Source organism: Xenopus laevis, chromosome 5L (genome assembly GCF_017654675.1).
Source record: "Xenopus laevis strain J_2021 chromosome 5L, Xenopus_laevis_v10.1, whole genome shotgun sequence".
NCBI lineage: Eukaryota > Metazoa > Chordata > Amphibia > Anura > Pipidae > Xenopus > Xenopus laevis.
The window spans coordinates 163422923-163442890 of record NC_054379.1 but is presented as its reverse complement, the minus strand read 5'-3'; the positions used below and the strand labels follow the sequence as shown (position 1 = coordinate 163442890).

General features: G+C 40.4%; 1 protein-coding gene across 2 annotated transcripts in view; it reads right to left on the bottom strand.

Moving 5' to 3' along the window:
- The window catches only part of kif13b.L (kinesin family member 13B L homeolog), a 155497-nt gene that overhangs the window by 71256 nt on the left and 64273 nt on the right, over positions 1–19968 (bottom strand). For both annotated transcript variants that reach the window (XM_041562042.1, NM_001145074.1), the window contains 7 exon segments: positions 19403–19495; positions 18074–18254; positions 15950–16037; positions 14103–14237; positions 2660–2772; positions 2411–2522; positions 884–1096 (listed from right to left, as the gene is read on the bottom strand). In XM_041562042.1, coding sequence (XP_041417976.1) covers positions 884–1096; positions 2411–2522; positions 2660–2772; positions 14103–14237; positions 15950–16037; positions 18074–18254; positions 19403–19495 — 935 coding nt within the window.

Here is a 19968-nt window from a genome sequence, read left to right as displayed (position 1 = left end):
ATTCTACCTTCTTTTACCAGTTAAATCTGTATATAGTCATATAATACATATCTTGTAAATTATATCCTTATAAATGGTGAGTTCTGATGTCATCAGTTATAAACGGTGAGTTCTGATGTCATTTCTGTCACATGACTCGATGAAACATGTGTATTATAATAAATAAAGTTCCCCCAGTTGCAAAATATGAGGATATTAGAAGTTACCTCGGAGTTCCATGACCTGTATAAAAACATTCGGCCTTCGGTCTCGTGTTTTTATATGGCCATGAAACTCCTCTGTAACTTATAATATCCTTATATTTTACAAGAGGGGGTACTTTATTCACTATATAATTGAAGAATTCCTAGCACACAGTGGGTGCATGAAGAACAGATCTGAAACAATCCACTAGATGGAGCCACCAGCAGAGGCCTAAGACAGAAGCCTAAAGAACTGCAAATATATCCAAGAGAAAGTGAATGGCAGTCAGTGTCGGACTGGGATACCAGGGGCCCACCCAAAAACCTTAGACCAGGGGCCCACTAAGAAAATTTACACCAGGGGCCCACTGTCAGTACTATTATTCTTCCTCTCCTAGCTCAACCTCTATTTATAGTTTTACATACTATAATCTATTATTTCAACTATTTAGCCTCTTTGTTCTCATAGAAATAGGGAATGGCCTTGAAATAGGCCAAATGTTTAGCAGTACAAGGGCCCACTGACACCTTGGCCCACCGAGAGTTTTCCTGGTATCCCAGTGGGCCAGTCCAACACTGATGGCAGTTTAATGGATTCTCAAAGGGGAAATAGGCATAAGATATGGGTAGCACTCACTGTACGATTTACTGTAGGTCATGGGAAATATATTTGGTTTCCAAACCCTAATGAAGCTTCTCACCTCAGCTTGGGTAAGCTGCACCCTCAGTTTCTCCACTTCCTCCCGCAATTCTCGGATTATTCTGGCGTTGGGGTCCTCATTGACAACAGCATGGTTGACTATGTTCTTGGCTCTGTCGGCATACCTTAGGGTGGAGAGTGTCTCATCATAGTTATCAGCAGCGGGGCTAACTGTGGCTACCATAGCCGTTTTACTGTTCCCTCCCAGACTGTCCTGCAAGATTAATGGAATACGGGTTAACAAACCGGGTAACAATATAAAGCAGATCTCAGAATATATAAACTCTCTCTGAATAAAAAACATGTGAAGCTACCAATTTTTCTAATATTTTAAAGGAGAACTAAACCCTAAAAATGAATATGGCTAAAAATGACATATTTTATTTATTTATTAGCAGCAATGATCCAGGACTTCAAACTTGTCACAGGGGGTCACCATCTTGGAAAGTGTCTGTGACACTCACATGCTCAGTGGGCTCTGATTGGCTGTTGAGAAGCTAAGCTTAGGGCTCGTCACTAATTATCCAGCAGAAAATGAGCTTCCCTGGCTGTAATATAAGCTGATGCTACAGGTTTGCTGATTATTAAATTCTGATGCTAATTGCACTGGTTTCTGTGCTGCCATGTAGTAATTATGTGTATTAATTACTAATCAGCCTTATATTGTGACATTTCTATTCTATGTGTACTGTATATTGTGAGTGGCTCCCTAAGCTCAGTAAGTGACAGCAGCACAGAGCATGTGCAGTGAATCAGCAGATAAGAAGATGGGGAGCTACTGGGGCATCTTTGGAGACACAGATCTTTACTGCTAAACGGCTGTGGTTGCCTTGGGCTGGTACAGAAGCTCAAAACATTATGTACAACATTTCTCGCTACTTCTTTACTTAAGCTTTAGTTCTCCTTTAAAGGGGAAGGAAAATGCTTTATGTATCACAGAGCCCCCCTCTCAAACACATCACCCACACTTGTCATAAAAGGTAAAATAGCACAGCAGGGTTGTGCATGACCTGCTGTAATCACCGACCAAAAACAAGTGCAGAAACCAGAACTGGATAGGCTTCTACTGTGCATGATACCATTTGGCAATCTATATGGGAAGGTAAGGAAAAAAAAAAAAAAGACGCCAGACATGATGGCCGCCAAACCTGTGCAATACCCGGCTTTAATGACCAGGTATGTAGGAGAGAGGCTGTATAATCTTAAAGGGATACTGTCATGGGAAAAAATTTTTTTTCCCAAAATGCATCAGTTAATAGTGCTGTTCCAGGAGAATTGTGCATTAAAATCAGTTTCTCAAAAAAGCAGATTTTTTTATAATTTAATTTTGAAATCTGACATGGGGCTAGACATATTGTCAGTTTCCCAGCTGCCCCCAGTCATGTGACTTGTGCTCTGACTACCCCACTACTTTAAAACCCTGCAGGAGAACCAGCTCCACCCTTTGGGAACTACTGCTGTAAAATGATGACTTTAAGGGAAGCACAAGAGCAAATATTAGGTCAATTTAGTGGGTTTCAACACTTACTTTCAGCAGCCATGTTAATACAGAGTCCCGGTACGGAACAAATTTGTTCTTATTTTTGGCGGCTCCTTGGTCTGCCAGGGCTGAGATAACCAGGCCAAGGGTTGTGAGAGACCTGAAAGCACAAACATGTATATAGTAAGGATAATTCAATGCATTAACCTTCAAAGCATAATCAAAAGATCGTACCCCTGATACCTCACTTTTATTGACTGGCACAGCAGGCCTTTCATTAATAATGAGGAGACTCACTTGTTGATATTGCTCCCTTCTTTTAAACGTTCCCCGGCTGCTCCAGTCTTTGTGGCTCTTTCGCTCCCAGCCAAATCTACTAAGCTCAGCTTGCTCACCTTCTCCCCAGAGGTCTGGAAAAAATAATCAATATATCACTCAAACACAGGTCAACTTTGAATCATTCAAAACTATTAAAAATAAAGGTGGGTTTCTTAGACAAAAGGAGAATAGAAACGGCGATCTAATAATTACACAGCAAAACTGGATTTCCCAGTTGCACTGAGCAGGTTCAAATCTAAGTCTACCACAGAGACGACGGGAAATCCAGGTAAGATGGCAGAGGAGCACTACCCCAATGTTTCCCGGGTTAGCACATTTTTGAAAATTAGCATCAGCCCGGGAAACAAACTTTTGAATTCACTAATGGCTACCAGAGCTGAATTCAGCTTTCCTTGTCCTTTAAGAGATTCCAGGTGCATTAACCAGGGTCCTAAAATGATGTGGAACTTTGAAGTTCTGGACCATTACTGTTTTAGATTTGCTAAGCCTTTAGTTTGGTGCGGCAAGTTCAGTGTATAAACTTCAGCATGTCTAACTACATTTGTTTTAGGGCTTACTTCTCTTGAAATTTATAGTACTCCGCACAGCCAAAACCCCTGTTGGCTCACTTCAAATGCTCTTATTGGCTACAAGTGGGTCTAGACCGGAGAATTCTAATGTTCTTATTGGCTAAATAAGAACATTACGCCATTGTATGGATGAATAGCCATTGGATACAGTTGTTCCCTATGAGCACATCTGTACTTTGTCATGTTCTTTATCATGTTCTTGCTACTGTCATGTCACAATGATACACCCATCATGTTGGACGTTTAGCATTATTTACTTAACATATTACATCTGCTGAGTGTGCACTGTATTGTCCTATCCCTGCACTGTGCTGACCTGTCTTGCAGGAGTTGCATATTTTTGCACTTTTTGTCTGTTGTCCGGTACATCTATGTTGTGTTTAATAGCACCATGGAGGAACGTTGTTTTGTTTCACTGTGAACTGTACAAATATGTATGGATGAAATGACAATAAACTCACTCTTGACTTTCTTGACTCTCAAAGGTTGGTCCAGCAGAGAGAATTCTAATGCTCTTATTGGCTACCGGTTGGTCCTGCTCTGAGATTTAGAATTTTCATATTGGCTTCAGGATGGTCTAGACCTGAGAATTCTAAAGCTGCTATTGGCTACAGGTTGGTCCAGTTCTGAGAATTCTGATTATCTTATTGGCTACGAGTTGGTCCAGCCCTGAGAATTCTAATGCTCTTATTGGCTACAGGTTGGTCCAGCCCTGAGAATTCTAATGCTCTTATTGGCTACAGGTTGGTCCAGCTCTGAGAATTCTAATGCTCTTATGGGCTACAGGTTGGTCCAGCCCTGAGAATTCTAATGCTCTTATTGGCTACAGGTTGGTCCAGCTCTGAGAATTCTAATGCTCTTATTGGCTACAGGTTGGTCCAGCTCTGAGAATTCTAATGCTCTTATTGGCTACAGGTTGGTCCGGCTCTGAGAATTCTAATGCTCTTATTGGCTACAGGTTGGTCCAGCTCTGAGAATTCTAATGCTCTTATTGCCTACAGGTTGGTCCAGCTCTGAGAATTCTAATGTTCTTATTGGCTACAGTTTGGTCCAGCTCTGAGAATTCTAATGCTCTTATTGGCTACAGGTTGGTCCAGCTCTGAGAATTCTAATGCTCTTATTGGCTACAGGTTGGTAATACTGGAATTGGAAGGCCAGGTTGTGAAGTTTCTTTATTCATCCGATATCTGGTTCCTAAACTTTATGTCCTTAGTAAAGTAATGTTGCAATAACTGAAATAAGGGATACGGGAACAGTTACACCCAGGGCCGGCCTTAGGCCAATTGGACCAATTGGGCCCAATTGGGCCCCGCACCTCTGGGGGCCCCGCACTGCCCCTTTCCTTTCTATTTTGTGCCTGTATGCCCTTATTTTCCTAAATACTTGCTGTGTCAGTAGCCAGCAACACTTTGTCTAGGGCCCCGCCAACATGGTCCCAATTGGGCCCCACATTTGATAGGACCAGCCCTGGTTACACCAATCCAGGATCTGTGCTGCTACATTCTTTATTGACACGACATGTTTCAAGCTCTGGGCTCTTTCTCAAGTGTTACTTGAGTGTTACTTGAGAAAGAGCCCAGAGCTTGAAACAAGTGTTAATAAAGAATGTAGCCGCACAGATCCTGCATTGGTGTATCTGTTCCCGTATCCCTTTTTCCAGTTATGGGTACAGGTTGGTCTAGCTATGAGAATTCTAATGCTCCTACTGGCAACAGGTTGTTTCAGGTTGGAGAATTATAATGTTATTATTGGCTACAGGTTGGTGCAGCCCTGAGAATTCAAATGCTCTTATTGGCTACAGGTTTGTCCAGCTCTGAGAATTCTAATGCTCTTATTGGCTACAGGTTGGTCCAGCTCTGAGAATTATAATGCTCTTATTGGCTATAGGTCGGTCCAGCCGTAAGAATTCTAACGTTCTTCCTAGCTACAGGTTGGTCCAGGTCTGAGAATTCTATTGGCTTCAGGTTTGTCCAGGCCTGAGAATTCCAAAGCTCATATTGGCTACAGCTTGTCCCTGACCTGTAAAAGTTCTAATCATCTTAATGATCTATCCCAGGGAAAGTTATTATTATCAGTTAATTTGATAAGAACTGACATTCTGCAGTGCCATAAAGTGATTATACACTATTCTTATACATCCTTGCCCCATTGGAGCTTACAATCTAAAAGCCTATCGCATTTACAAATAGTCAGGCCAGTTCTTATCAGGGGCCAGTTAACCTGACTGTATATTTTTCTATTGCTCATATTGGCTACAGGTGAGTCTAGACCTGTGAAAGATCTAGTTGTCTTTCTGGCTACAGGCAAGTCTAGATCAGTGAGGATTCTAGGGATTGGCTGTTAGTTATTTCCCATTCCAATGCTGGTAACAAACAGCCTAATAAAATCAGTGCTCATCCCCCCCCCCCAAAATGATTGAAGCAATCAGATCAAAAATTTTGGAGACCATTAGGTTCGGGTGTCCGAGATTTGGATGAATCCATAGAATGAAATGAATGGGTACTGTTAAAAAGTACATTTGTTCCCGTATGAACGAGAGTCTACATGGTTGCCACAAACACTAGAGGGCATATTTATTAAGGATCGAATTTCAAATTTTTTTATGGTCAAAACGGTCCAATTTGACTAGGGACTAGAGATTTATCATCCTCTGGCCCTTTAAGAATTCAAATTCTACTATTTGCCACCTTAAACCTGCAAAATTCTTGAGATGTTTGCAGCCTTCCTGACATTTGAGTTTTTTCGGAGAAAAAAAAACTCGAAAAAAAACTCGAATCGAGTTTGGTCTAATTCAATTCGAGTTTTCAGCTCGGTAAAATTAGTCCGAGTTTTACATATTCAATTTTTTCAATAAATTACCCCCCCCAATTGAATTTTGATTAAAATCAAATTCATGAGAGTTTAAAAAAAAAATAATCACATGAATTCAAAATGTGCCCCTAGATAAATCTGCCTCTAGCAGTTAGGCAGGTTATATATAGACATAAAAGGTTGAACTTGATGGACTTTTTTCATCCTTTTTTACTATGTTATTTTTAAATGGCCAAACAGCATTTATATGATTTATATGACTGATTCCGTCATTCAGTGCAACACAGATTGGGGGGTTATGTGGGTTGGGAAAGTGCCAAGGAGATGTGCCTATTGGTGGACTCTGTTATCCTGAACAATGAACGAGTAATGAACTTGCTTATATTGAGCCACACAAATTACATAGAGCTGCACTGTGTTGTTGTTGTTTCTGTTTCATAACTCGCTGGCGGTGGTTTAAATGGCAACACAACAAGCACTTGAGAAATAAACAATACACAAGGTACACAGCCTGAGTGGTGACATACAGCACAGAAAACACAGACACACTTGGAATGTGAGATCATCGGAGGTGCTTCAGGCTTTTGGCAAAACACAGACAACAACAAACGCCAAACTGCTTATTATAAGGTTTATACTGACACACTGCTTGTGCAACCGATCTGTTTTTTGTTTGCATTTGTTTGGTGAATGTGCATTCTTGTATCATCTGGTTTTACTACTTCCACTTACTCCAACTTGTTACAATGGGAGCCTATTCTGGAATCCTTGCTAGAACAAGAGACCCTTCCTGCATTAGTAACATTTGCTTTTTGTTTTTCTACCCATCCGTCAACAGGGCAACAGTAGGGAGCATGTCTCAAACAATTTCATGATACTGGCAGTGTTAAACTGCTAATAATTATGAAACAAAAAGGAGAAAATTTGTTAAATGAATACGGTCATGGGAAAAAAAAAATTCCCCCCAAAACGCATCAGTTAATAGTGCTGCTCCAGCAGAATTCTGCACTGAAATCTGTTTTTCAAAAGAGCAAACATATTTTTTTATATTTAATTTTGAAATCTGACATGGGGATAGACATATTGTCAGTTTCCCAGCTGCCCCCAGTCATGTGCTCTGATAAACTTCAGTTACTCTTTACTGCAAGTTGGAGTGATATCACCCCCTCCCTTTCCCCCCAGCAGCCTAACAACAGAACAATGGGAAGGTAACCAGATAGCAGCTCCCTAACACAAGATAACAGCTGCCTGGTAGATCTAAGAACAGCACTCAATAGTAAAATCCAGGTCCCACCGAGACACATTCAGTTACATTGTGTAGGAGAAACAACAGCCTGCCAGAAAGCAGTTCCATCCTAAAGTGCTGGCTCTTTCTGAAATCACATGACCAGGCAAAATGACCTGAGATGCACCTACACACCAATATTACAACTAAATACACTTGCTGGTTCAGGAATGACATTTTATATTGTACAGTGAATTATTTGCAGTGTAAATAAAAACAACATCATAAAAATCATGACAGAATCCCTTTCATGTCAGTTGTAGAAGAACATGCAGCAATCCAGCAAACCGGTTAAAAATCCATTCAGCCAAATGATCTCACCGAGAAGGAAAACAGTGTGTATGAGGATTCCAGTTAATTCTATGACATCACGGGCCATCAACTAGGCCTGTGTAGGTCTGTGTGTTGTGTAAATATTTCCTAAGAAATGTTATTAAGGGAAAGTGTAATGGGCATTGTGTTCAATGTTAGTGTAGAGGAAGGTAAGGGTTACTGTGACCAGGATGGAACTGGGGTGTAGGCATTGAAAGTTCTGTGGTTTATCAAGGAATGTATTACTCAGCGTGAGATTAGGAGCAATATCTAGAGCAATTCCAATGTAAACCAGCAGATGGAGCAGAACAGCTGTTTGCTACACTTCCAATGGGTTTTGTACTAATCCAGATCAAATGCCCCTCCCCTGCACTTTGAGGTCCAGCACTTAGTTGGGGACTTCTTTATTAGAAGGTTACAAGTAACTTAAAACATTCCTGTACTATCTAGGATAGTACTAAAAAGTAGGCAAGGAAATTTAAAAAGTGAGACCCACATTTCACCCTAAATGGCCTTTAAAGGGGAACTATCACGAAAATGAAAAATTAAAGGGGTTGTTCACCTTCAAACAACTAGTTGTTTTCAGATAGATAACCATAAATAACAACTTTTTCCAACTACTATCTGTTTTCTAATATTGAAGTGCAAAGTGTCACCTTCTAAAGCAGCTCTGGGAGGGGGGTCGCCGACCCTCTAAACTGTTCTAAATTGATACATTTATTTGACACATTTCTTATCTTTGTCCCTGCTGAGCAGAATCCCTGAGTTTCATTACAGGCAGCTGTTAGACTTGATACAATAGTTGCTGATACTCCAGAGATGCTGCTGAGAAATGGATCAACTAAATGTAAAATTGTAACAGAGTCTGCACCTGAATTACTGAGCTGCCAGACTCACACACCAGAGACACCAACATTCAACTTTACACTTAGATTTTCAAAAAACAGTACAAAATAAATAATGGAAAGTAATTGAAAAAAGTCTTTATTTCTGGGATACAATCTGAAAACATCTGAACTGAAAAAAGTGTTTGGAAGGTGAACAACCCCTTTAATATAAGCTTCCCCATACTGAAATAAGAAACTTTCTAAATACAATGAATTAAACATTCTGCATTATTTCTGAAATAATCAAGTTTATCTTCACTATTCCTCTCTCAGCATCTGTTTCTCTTCATTCTGTCATCATGCAGCAGTCGGGTGTCAGATATTCATTCAGGGGCGTAACTATAGAGGAAGCAGACCCTGCGGCTGCAGGGGGGCCCAGGAGGTATAGGGGCCCCATGAGGCCCTAATTCATATGCAATTTCAATAAATATTGGAGAAACAAGTCAACCTCTAAAGATTTTGGGGGCCTGAAAAATAATTTGCTGTGGGGCCCAGTAATATCTAGTTACACCACTGTATTCATTGACAGATCCAATATATCTTATAGGGGGGCTCCTTTCCTAGCAGATGTAGCCGAGCTCACTCAAATAACTGATTCCAGTACAAACAAAATCTAACAAAATAACTGCCTTTTGCACAAATCCTGCATGTAGAGAGACATGATGTCTGGTGAGTTTAATAGAGTGAGCTCTAATACATCTGCTAGGCCAGGGGTGCCCAAAAGGTAGATCGGGATCTACCAGTAGACCTTTAGTTGGTAAAATTAGTAAAGTATGGGCACCCCTGTTCTAGGCAAAAGGAGCCCCCCTATGAGAGATATTGGATCTAACTGTCAATGAATATCTGACACCCAACTGCTGAATGAAGACAGAATGAAGAGAAACTTTATTATTTCAAAAACAGCACAGAATATTTAATTGATTGTATTTAGAAAACTTCTTATTTCAGTATGATGAAGCTTATATTAACTGTTCATTTTGGCAAGTTCCCCTTTAAATCACCCCCAGCCACTGGTCTGCCCTCCATAAGCCAAGGGGGCCATTCCTACATTTTAGGATCCACTGCAGTTTGGTTCTTTTTAGGCTGTTCCAGTATTGGTAAAAAAATAAGGCATAAATATGTGTCAGGTGTGTCCAATAGCAATTTTTAAGGGGGTCCAAATAAGGGTGAATTTCCCTGGTACCACAAATAATGGGGTTGTATAGAGTAATAGCTGAAGAAGGAAGAAAAGGAGGTATAAAGGATAATGGGGGCGGATAGAGGCAGTCAAGCAAAAGGGGTTCCAGTAACACTTTATATCAGTTGTTGAAATACAACTCCCAGCACCCCTGGATAGCGGAGACTGTACATATTTCAGGGTCACCTTCTTATGACCCGCTAATATTCCTGATGCTCCGGCACATGCCGATTTGTTTTATTCATTGTGGTAAAGTGCTATGAGTCCCATAGGAACAAAGGCCTATATACAAACTGCTTTACTCTTATTACTTATTCATTGCGGAAGGTTGGATCTGCCCCAGGCTTGATTGCTCGTTAGTATGATGATTAACCCACACGAGGCTTCACCGTATTCAATTCCGCTAACTGTGCCTTAGGCATGTACAGAGATAATGTAAATACTAATCTTATATCACATCTCTTTGCCTGCAAGAAACACACATACAAATCTGTGGTTCATTTCACTGCGGAAAACTGTATTTACACATCCCAAGCTGACCTTGTTTTTCTGCCTCTTTAAAGAATGTAGAAATAGGAAGCATGTTGTTTTTGGACTTAAAGGGGTTGTTCACCTTTAAATGAATGTTTAGTAGGATGTAGAGAGGGATATTCTGAGACAATTTGCAATTGGTTTTCATTTTTTATTATTTGTGGTTTTTGAGTTGTTTAGCTTTTTATTCAGCAGCTCTCCAGTTTGCATTTGGGAATCTGGTTTACAGGGTCCAAATTCCCCTAGTAACCATGCATTGATTTATAAGAGACTGGAATATGAATAGGAGAGGCCTGAATAGAAAGATGAGTAATGAAAAGTAACAATAACAATACATTGTAGCCTTACAGAGCATTTGATTTTTAGATTGGGTCAATGACCCCCATTCGAAATCTGGAAAGATTCAGAAGAAGAAGAAGACAAATAATTCAAAAACTATACATATTAAACAATGAAAACTATTTGAAAAGTTGCTGGTCATTCTACAGCATACTAGAAGTTATCTTAAAGGCAAACCATCCCTTTAAAGGAGAAGAACAGCTACCAAGGTATTTTATTACCAATAGATTAGCAGCAATAGTGCAAGCTATAACGCTATATTTATTCTGTAGAATGTTTTACCATACCTGAGTAAACAGCTCTAGAAGCTCTGTTTGTTTAGGATAGCAGCTGCCATATTAGCTTGTTATGACATCACTTCCTGCCCGAGTCTCTCCCTTCTCACTTATAGCTCTGGGCTCAGATTACAGCAGGGAGGGGGGGAGGGAGAGGAGCAAACTGAGCATGCTCCAGCCCTAGCCCTGGAGGTTTAAGCTGAAAACAGGAAGTCTGATACAGAAGCCCATGAGTACACAATAGAAGGAAAGAAATGTGCTGTTTCTTTTGACAGAGGACTCAGAGCAGCATTACTTTGAGGGTTTACTGATGTATTTATATAGACCTTTCTGATAAAGCTTACTTAGTTTTAACTTTTCCTTCTCCTTCGCATCTTGCACCCATCAAAGGGGGTATGGGAAGCTGCTCCTGGCCACTTGTTTCAAGGCCATTATAAGGCACAAAAAGGTATAAGGGGCTGCAGTTGGCCTCTTGTAGTAAGGCCAATAAATCAGGGTATGGGCAGGTTACATGGAGCTGTTCTTGGCCTATTGCCGTGAGTCCATACTACACATAGCAAAAGCTGCTCCTAGTCTTTTGTTGCACAGCAAACACATATGGAGAGCTGATCCTGGCATTTCAGCGCCCAAAAAAAGCAGAGGATTAGTCAGACTTTTTTGGGTTCCAATATATCTGGTTACACTTGAAAAAGAGCCTTGCAGCTCGAAACATGTTGTGTGGTGATTAAAGGACACTTTAGCAGCAGAAGTTCTGTGCTTCCTGGTATTATTACCCCTACAACAATTCTTTTTCTAATATATCATCAGTTTGGCAACGACTGTACTAAGCTGCACAGCAAGTAAAAGCAAAAAAAAAAATTCCCCAAATTGCCCCTCCCTCCACTGCCGATGATTTCAGGCAAGACGAGTTACGCCAAAACACGAGAAACCCCTCTGGGTGCTACTGCTGTTAGACTGAGAAAGCAACTAGATAAACCTGTAGTAGCAACATTTTACTCTGTGTCTTTCTGAGAATTTCTCAAAATCCAGGGGCCACAAATGAGTTCCAGCTTTATGGGCTATAAACCTATTGAGCGCAAGTCTCGTCGCTCCTTGTTTATGTTTGTGCAGATGGCACTGAGACATATACGTTTACGAGACATCATTAATCACTGAATCACAAAGGGCAGATCAGGGGTTGTGCAAAGTGAGATCAATGAGGGTCTGGGCACCAACTTTAAGGACCAGTTACATCAATTTGTATTTTTTTTTAAATGCGTTAGTATAGAACGATAAAAAAAAAACAAAACACAAAGACAAATTTAACTTTTAAATCGCTAAGTCTTTATTAAGAAATAATCCATAGTGCGGCGCTCGATTTCTCCTCCCTGCCTTCCTTATAGAAGTAGCCAGGGAGGAGAAATCAAGCAACGCACGATGGATCGTCGCCTTTTCTGAAGAGGAGCGCAAGTGGAGTTTCGGTAAGTTATTTCTTAATAAAGACTTAGGGATTTCAAAGTTTTAATGGTTTTTCTATACTAATGATTTTCATTTAAAGGGGAACTACCACAACAATAAAAATTTAATATAAGCTTCAGCTCACTGAAATAAGACACTTTCTAAATACAGTCAATTAAAAATTTGGTTCCATTTAAAAAATAATCAAGTTACTCTTCAGTATCTCACTCTCCCCAACCTATCACTCTATGCTCTCTTCATGCTGAGGCCTGGCTCAGATTTTGATTGACAGGTAGGTCTAATACGTCTTTTAGGGGAGCTCCCTTTCTTAGCAGAATTACTGAAATAACCAACTCCAGCACAAACAAAAGGTAACATAATAACAGACTCTGGCAAACACCCTGCACTCAGAGAAACAGGATTTCCATCAGAACCGGTTATTTTTAAAAAGTGAGCACCTAGGTTAAAGGAGAAGGAATCCCTAAAAATGAATAGGACTAAAAATGTCATATTTTATATAGTGAACATATTGCATGAGGCTAAAGTTTCAGCTTGTCAATAGCAGCAATGATCCAGGACTTCAAACTTGTCACAGGGGGGTCACCATCTTGGAAAGTGTCTGTGACACTCACATGCTCAGTGGGCTCTGATTGGCTGTTGAGAAGCTAAGCTTAGGGCTCGTCACTAATTATCCAGCAAAAAATGAGCTTCCCTGGCTGTAATATAAGCTGATGCTACAGGTTTGCTGATTATTAAATTCTGATGCTAATTGCACTGGTTTCTGTGCAGCCATGTAGTAATTATCTGTATTAATTACTAATCAGCCTTATATTGTGACATTTCTATTCTATGTGTACTGTATATTGTGAGTGGCTCCCTAAGCTCAGTAAGTGACAGCAGCACAGAGCATGTGCAGTGAATCAGCAGAAAAAAGATGGGGAGCTACTGGGGCATCTTTGGAGACACAGATCTTTACTGCTAAAGGGCTGTGGTTGCCTTGGGCTGGTACAGAAGAACAAAACATAACGTAAAACATTTCTACCTACTTCTTTAGTTTAACTTTCCTGGTCCTTTAAGGGTGTAGCACCCACAAACTCAATTTTTATTTTCGCGATAGATCCCCTTTAAAGGAACAATTCAGTATAAAAATAAAAACTGGGTAAATAGGCTGTACAAAATAAAACACGTTTCTAATATAGTTAGTTAGCCAAAAATGTAATGTATAAAGGCTGGAGTGAGTGGATGTGTAACATAATAGCCAGAACACTACTTCCTGCTTTTCAGCTCTCTAACTCTGAGTTAGTCAGTGACTATAAGGGGGGCCACATGGGACATAACTGTTCAGTGAGTTTGTAATTGATCCTCAGCATTCAGCTCAGATTCAAAAGCAACAGTTATGATCCATGTGTACCCCCAAAGTCTCTGATTGGTTAGTGCCTGGTAACCAATCAGTGGAAACCAAGAGAGCTGAAAAGCAGGAAGTAGTGTTCTGGCTATTATGTTACACATTCAGTCACTCCAGTCTTTATACATTACATTTTTGACTAACTAACTATATTAGATACATTTTTTATTTTGCACAGCCTATTTATTTACCCAGTTTTTATTTTTATACTGAGCAATTCCTTTAAACCCCAACAATAACTTGTGAATTGAGCAAGAACACTAAAAAAAATGAAATAACCTAGAAAATAGCACTTGTTTTGCCCTGGAGAGATACTTAGCAAGAAACCAGGAGTATTTTTAGCAAGGGATTTCCGGTGGGGAAAGTATCTTACCCCGGATTTGACGTCGCTCAGAGTGTGCGTGAGGATAATGTTGAAGACTGCATGGGATCGGCTACTCTCTTCGTTCATGTTGGTTGCCGCCACTGTACGAGATTTGTTGCCTTCTGACATCAATGACTCAATGTCCTTTAAAATAAAAATGCAAAAAAATGGAATTTAGTGTTGGTAAGGACATGCCATTTTATTAACTGCCACATGTAAAGTCAAAGGATTTATTGTAGGGTTATCCAGCATATATTCTGCTCAAAATATAACAGTATATAGTATGGTAATTGGTGCTGTAGCAGATACACACATCACACTACTCATAGCCAAATAAACAAGACCCTGCAACACTGGAGGTTGTTGGGATACACTTTTCCACCCAATTAGGATTTAGCTTGGACTTACTTCTGTAACACATTGAACCGGATGTAACTGTCTTTTTTTTTCACCTTCAACTACAATGTAACTCCCAACATTGCTGCTCCTGCTCTCAGAGTATTACAAATGATCACAATTTAAGGGAGAACTAAACCCTAAAGTGAAAAAACCCTACCCTACATAGACCCCCCTCCTTTCTCCCCCCTGCAGCCTAGCTGCTACCCCGGGCAAATGCCCTTCGTCTTTACTTACCCCTCAGTGCAGAGTCTATCCAGTGGAGTTCACGGGGGTCCATCTTCAGCCGCTTCGGTAATCTTTGGATCTTCTTATGGCACATTCAGCAATTTGCATGAGTTTCGGCGCATGCACAGTTGTCAAGAAACAAAAAATTGTTCCAACTGTGCATGCACCGATACAGAACTTACTTCCTGAAGATTACCGAAGAGAAGAAGATGGCGCCCGTGAACTCCGCTGGACAGAATCTACACCGAGGGGTAAGTAAAGAGTTAGGGGCATTTGCCCTGTGTAGTAGCTAGGCTGGGGGGAGGAGGGTATATGTAGGATAGGGTTTTTTTTTTTAACTTTAGGGTTTAGTTCTCCTTTAAACACTACCAAAGTGTAGGAAGCCCAATAGCAAGAACAGAAATCATGAAGGAGAGGATATACTTACAGTTCATCCAAGTCTATGGGTGCATATATATAGACCAACCGCAAAAATTGTTTTGGAGTTTTCCTCCAAAAAATCAAGCAAAAGGACATTACGGGGGTTATTTATCAAGGTCCAAATTTATCTAAGTATTTGCCCGATTGCCCGAATGGACCTTATTATTATTATTTATGAAGAAAAAAGCCCGAAAAAATAGGGTCGGGCAAACTTCTGAGCTTTCCCCGAAAACTCTGAATTGTTCAGAGTTTTGCACAAAAACACTGCAACCTTCCCCATTGACCTATACAGGACCTTGAGAGCTTTTAGATGCCGGGGTTTCGGATTTGGATTTTTTTTAGACCATCGGACTTCAATAAATTTCCGAAAACAACGAATTATTTGAGGTTCGTATTTCCGGCCTTGATAAATAACCCCCTACAAGTGGAAGCCTCCACTTGTAATATCCTAATAAATGTACTTGTAATTTTAACTACCTTTTGCTTGATTTTTTGGAGGAAAGTCACAATTTTTGCGGTTGGTCTATTACAAATGATCTATAGTCACAAATTAATTCTAATGGGTTTCTTAAATCTTATTTTCCTGAGCTTTTAATTGAAAGAAGAGAACAGGTCTTATTGTTTAACACATCTTGTTTATTGTTAATTGTTCACAGTAAATTTTTGAACATTATTTACATGAATTTTCATTGATATATATTTGTATGATTGTCAAACAGTCATGTCAATTTCATTTACTGCAAAAAATTAAATAAAAAGAGATTTAAAAAGAAAGACAAATGATCTAATTAAAGGGGAACACGGGTATATACCTTGTAACTGGCGACAGCTAGCTTTGATAGGCCGTCGACGTATGGGCCCAAAACTTTGTGCTCCCTGACTTTAAGGGACTGGCGGCTTCTGAAAAGGAAATAAATGACATGTTATAAGCCGGTCCTGAATGGAAAGACTTAAGATGTGAAACTTAAGGACAATAGCATTTGAATGGTCTATCTTCTCTTCTATTGAGCAGTGGCTTAAAGGATAAGTAAACCTTTGAAATAAGTGAATTTAAAATTAATGAGCACTAAGCACTTTTGCAATGTACATTCATTATTTATTTATTTATAATCCCAAAATATTAAGGGATACATGTACTGTTAATATGAATGAATTGTGTTACAACAGCGCCACCTGCTGGTTAGTTCCCCACCAGTCTGACCAGCAAGTAGTCAAGGAAGTTGTCAGGAGAAAGAAAGACACTGCTCTGATGTTCTTCTGCTTAGGAAAGATGTGAGAGGTTTCTAATTTTATTCCTAAGCAGAAGAACATCAGCCTCTCTCTCCTGACAACTTCCTTGACTACTTGCTGGTCAGACTGGTGGGAAACTGACCAGCAGGTGGCGCTGTTGGAACAAAATTCATTCATATTAACAGTATATGTATACCTTAATATTTTGGGATAATTAATAAATAATGAATGTACATTGCAAAAGTGCTTAGAATAGTCCCCTCATTAATTTTACATTCACTTATTTTAAAGTTTTACTTATCCTTTAACTGGATATTATTGGGCCCCAAAGGAAATAATTTTTCGGGGCCCCAAAATGTCGAGAGCTTGACCAGTTTTAAAATTTTATATGAATTAGGGTCTCATGGGGCCCCTATACCTCCCTATGCTTCCCCTGTAGTTACACCCCTGCTATTTAGTCATTTCATTGGTTGACGGATATCTACTTCTACTTGGCTAATGAATCTTCTCTCTAGAACTTGCTGAATTCTTTCAACTGAGCAGAGAACAGGGTATATTTGACTGGTAACGTGGCCTTTTAGTCTTTTAATAGTCAGTGTACCCCAGAGGTACCACACAGCCAGCAAGCATGAGAATGACATCTATCCTAGCCAGTAAATGCTCACGTGTTCACGGGGTCGGATATGATTATTATCTATTAATTATAAAGGTATGGGATCCGTTACCCGGAAACCCCTTATCCAGAAGGCTCTGAATTTTGGGAAGACCGTTTCCCTTAGACTCCATTTTAATCAAATAATTCAGACTTTTTAAAAATGAAAACCCCAGGTCATGAGCATTCTGGATAACAGGTCCCATTACATGTATATATTTTATATTTATGATTTTGATGTCTGGGGGGTACAAATAAAAGCATATATGTAACTGGATATTGTGCTCTTCTGTGTGTTCCCACAGACTCCATTTTATCCAAATAATCCAAATTTTTAAAAATGATTTTTTCTCTTTAATAATAAAACAGTAGCTTGTACTTGATCCAAACTAACATATAATTAATCCTAATTGGAAGCAAAATTTTTTATTGGGTTTGATTAATATTTAAATTAGGGATGCACCAAATCCACTATTTTGGATTCGGCCTTTGCGAAAGATTCAGCCGGATACCGAACCGAATCTTAATTTGCATATGCAAATTAGGGATGGGAAGGGGTAACATTTTTTACTTCCTTGTTTTGTGACAAAAAGTCATGCGATTTCCCTCCTGCCCCTCATTTGCATATGCAAATTAGGACTCTGATTTGGTTTGGCCGAATGCGAATCCTGCTGACTATATCCTGGCCTAACCCCGAACCGAATCTTGGATTCGGATGCATCCCTAATTTAAATGACTTTAAGATATGGAGATCCAAAGTACAGAAAGACCCCTTATTCGGAAACCCCCAGGTCCCAAACATGCTAGAGAACAGATCCCATACCTGTATGACATTCACTGGAAAGTAGACTATTTGAGATGGGGCAGATGGGTTTAACCAAGAGCAGCACTGATGTCTACACAGCACAAAGGGGACTGGATTATCTGAGGCCAAGAATACAGGGTACAAAACAGCAGTTCCTGTATGCATGAGCAAAATCTCACCCCGCAAAAAAGTTATTGCCCCTACAGAATAAAATTTACAATCTAACCAAAATAAATTCAGCTGACCCACCCTTTTGGGTCAAGGAGATCCCGGACTTTTTCATTGTAGATTTCCATAAAGGAGACTTCTACTTTAAAGCTCAGCTCTTCGTTCTCTGCTTTCTGGGTTCTTTCGAATAAAGTGCTGCATAGTCTTGGGATTAGTCCGGGCTGATCAGCCGTGCCCATCATGGTGTAGGACTTGCCAGATCCTGAATAAACACAAGTTACAATCAAAAGCTCGGCACACTGACTGTCACTTGTGTAAAAACATTCCTCATTTCAAATGCCTAATATTTTTGACAAAAACAACATGATCACTATAATGGACAGAACCCCAAAATCACAGATTTTTTTTTTATAGGACAGACTATTAAAGGTGGGTGCATGACGCACGCTTGTGAAACTGTGGGGCGTATTCACAATAGGGATGCACCGAATCCACTATTTCGGATATGGCCGAACCCCCGAATCCTTTGTGAAAGATTCAGGAGAATATTGAAGCAAATTCTAATTTGAACATGCAAATAAAAATTTGCATATGCAAATTAGGGGTGTGACTAGGAAAACATATTTTACTTCCTTGTTTTGTTACAAAAAGTCATATGATTTCCCTCCCCACCCCTAATTCGCATATGCAAATAAGGATTCAGATTCGGTTCCGCCGGGCCAAAAGCTGGCTGAATCCCAAACCGAATCCTGGATTCGGTGCATCCCTAATTTACAAACACCAGCCAACTTTGCACCAGAGCAATAACCCACAGTAACCAATCAGAAATTAGACCACACCCCTGAGGAACTGCAAAATCCACTTTTACAGGAACATTTGGACCCTAGCAACCAGATGGCTGAAATTACAAACTGGAGAGCTGCTGAATTAAAAGCTAAATAACTCAAAAGCCACAAATAATAAAAAATGAAAACCAATTGCAAATTGTCTCAGAGTATCACTCACAGGGTCGGACTGGCGCAGTCGGGGCCCACCGGGTTGTGAACCTCGGGGGCCCCGTGCGCATGCGCAAAAACTAGTGCGCATGCGCGAACGTCAGCCCCAATGCGCATGCGCGAACGTCAGCCCCAACGCGTGCATGCGCAACAGCGCCGAAATTTTTTTACTGCCCGTTCGGGGGCCCAATCTAGGACCGGGACTGGGCCGGCGGGGGCCCAAGTGGGCCGGGGCCCACCGGGTTTTTTCCCGGTTTCCCGCCGGCCCAGTCCGACACTGATCACTCACACTAATTTTAAGATGAAAACCCCCTTTAAGATCATGCTGTTGTGATCACTGATCCTTCATCTTGGTCTCTAGGAGAACAACCACTTTAACTACTTTTTCACTTGCCTTATTGGATTAGCAACTTACCAGTCTGCCCATAGGCAAAGATGCATGCGTTGTAGCCTTCAAAGGCATTCTGTAGTATGTTCTCTCCAAGGCACTGAAAGACTACATCTTGTCCTGCAGAGGAGATAAATAGATCCAGTTACAGCAGTGATCCCCAACCAGTAGCTCGGAGTAACATGTTGCTCTCCAACCCCTTGGATGTTGCTCCCAGTGATCTCAAAGCAGGTGCTTATTTTTGTATTCCTGGCTTGGTGGCAAGTTTTGGTTTCATAAAGACCAGGTGCACTGCCAAACAGAGCCTCAATTTAGGTTGACAATCCACATAGGGGCTACTAAATGGCCAATCACAGCCCTTTTTTGGCACCCCAGGAACATTTTGTTTATGCTAGTGTTGCTCCCCAACTCCTTTTAGGTCTGAATGTTGCTCATGGATTCTAAAGGTTGGGGAACCCTGAGTTACAGGAATATAAAAAGACAGTGGGCCAGACCATAAGGATTTTGGGGTCGATTTTAGGAGATTGTGACCTACAGGGTTAACCACTTCGTTTTGTGGAAGATCAGGCCTTCTGACCAAAATAAAAATATTT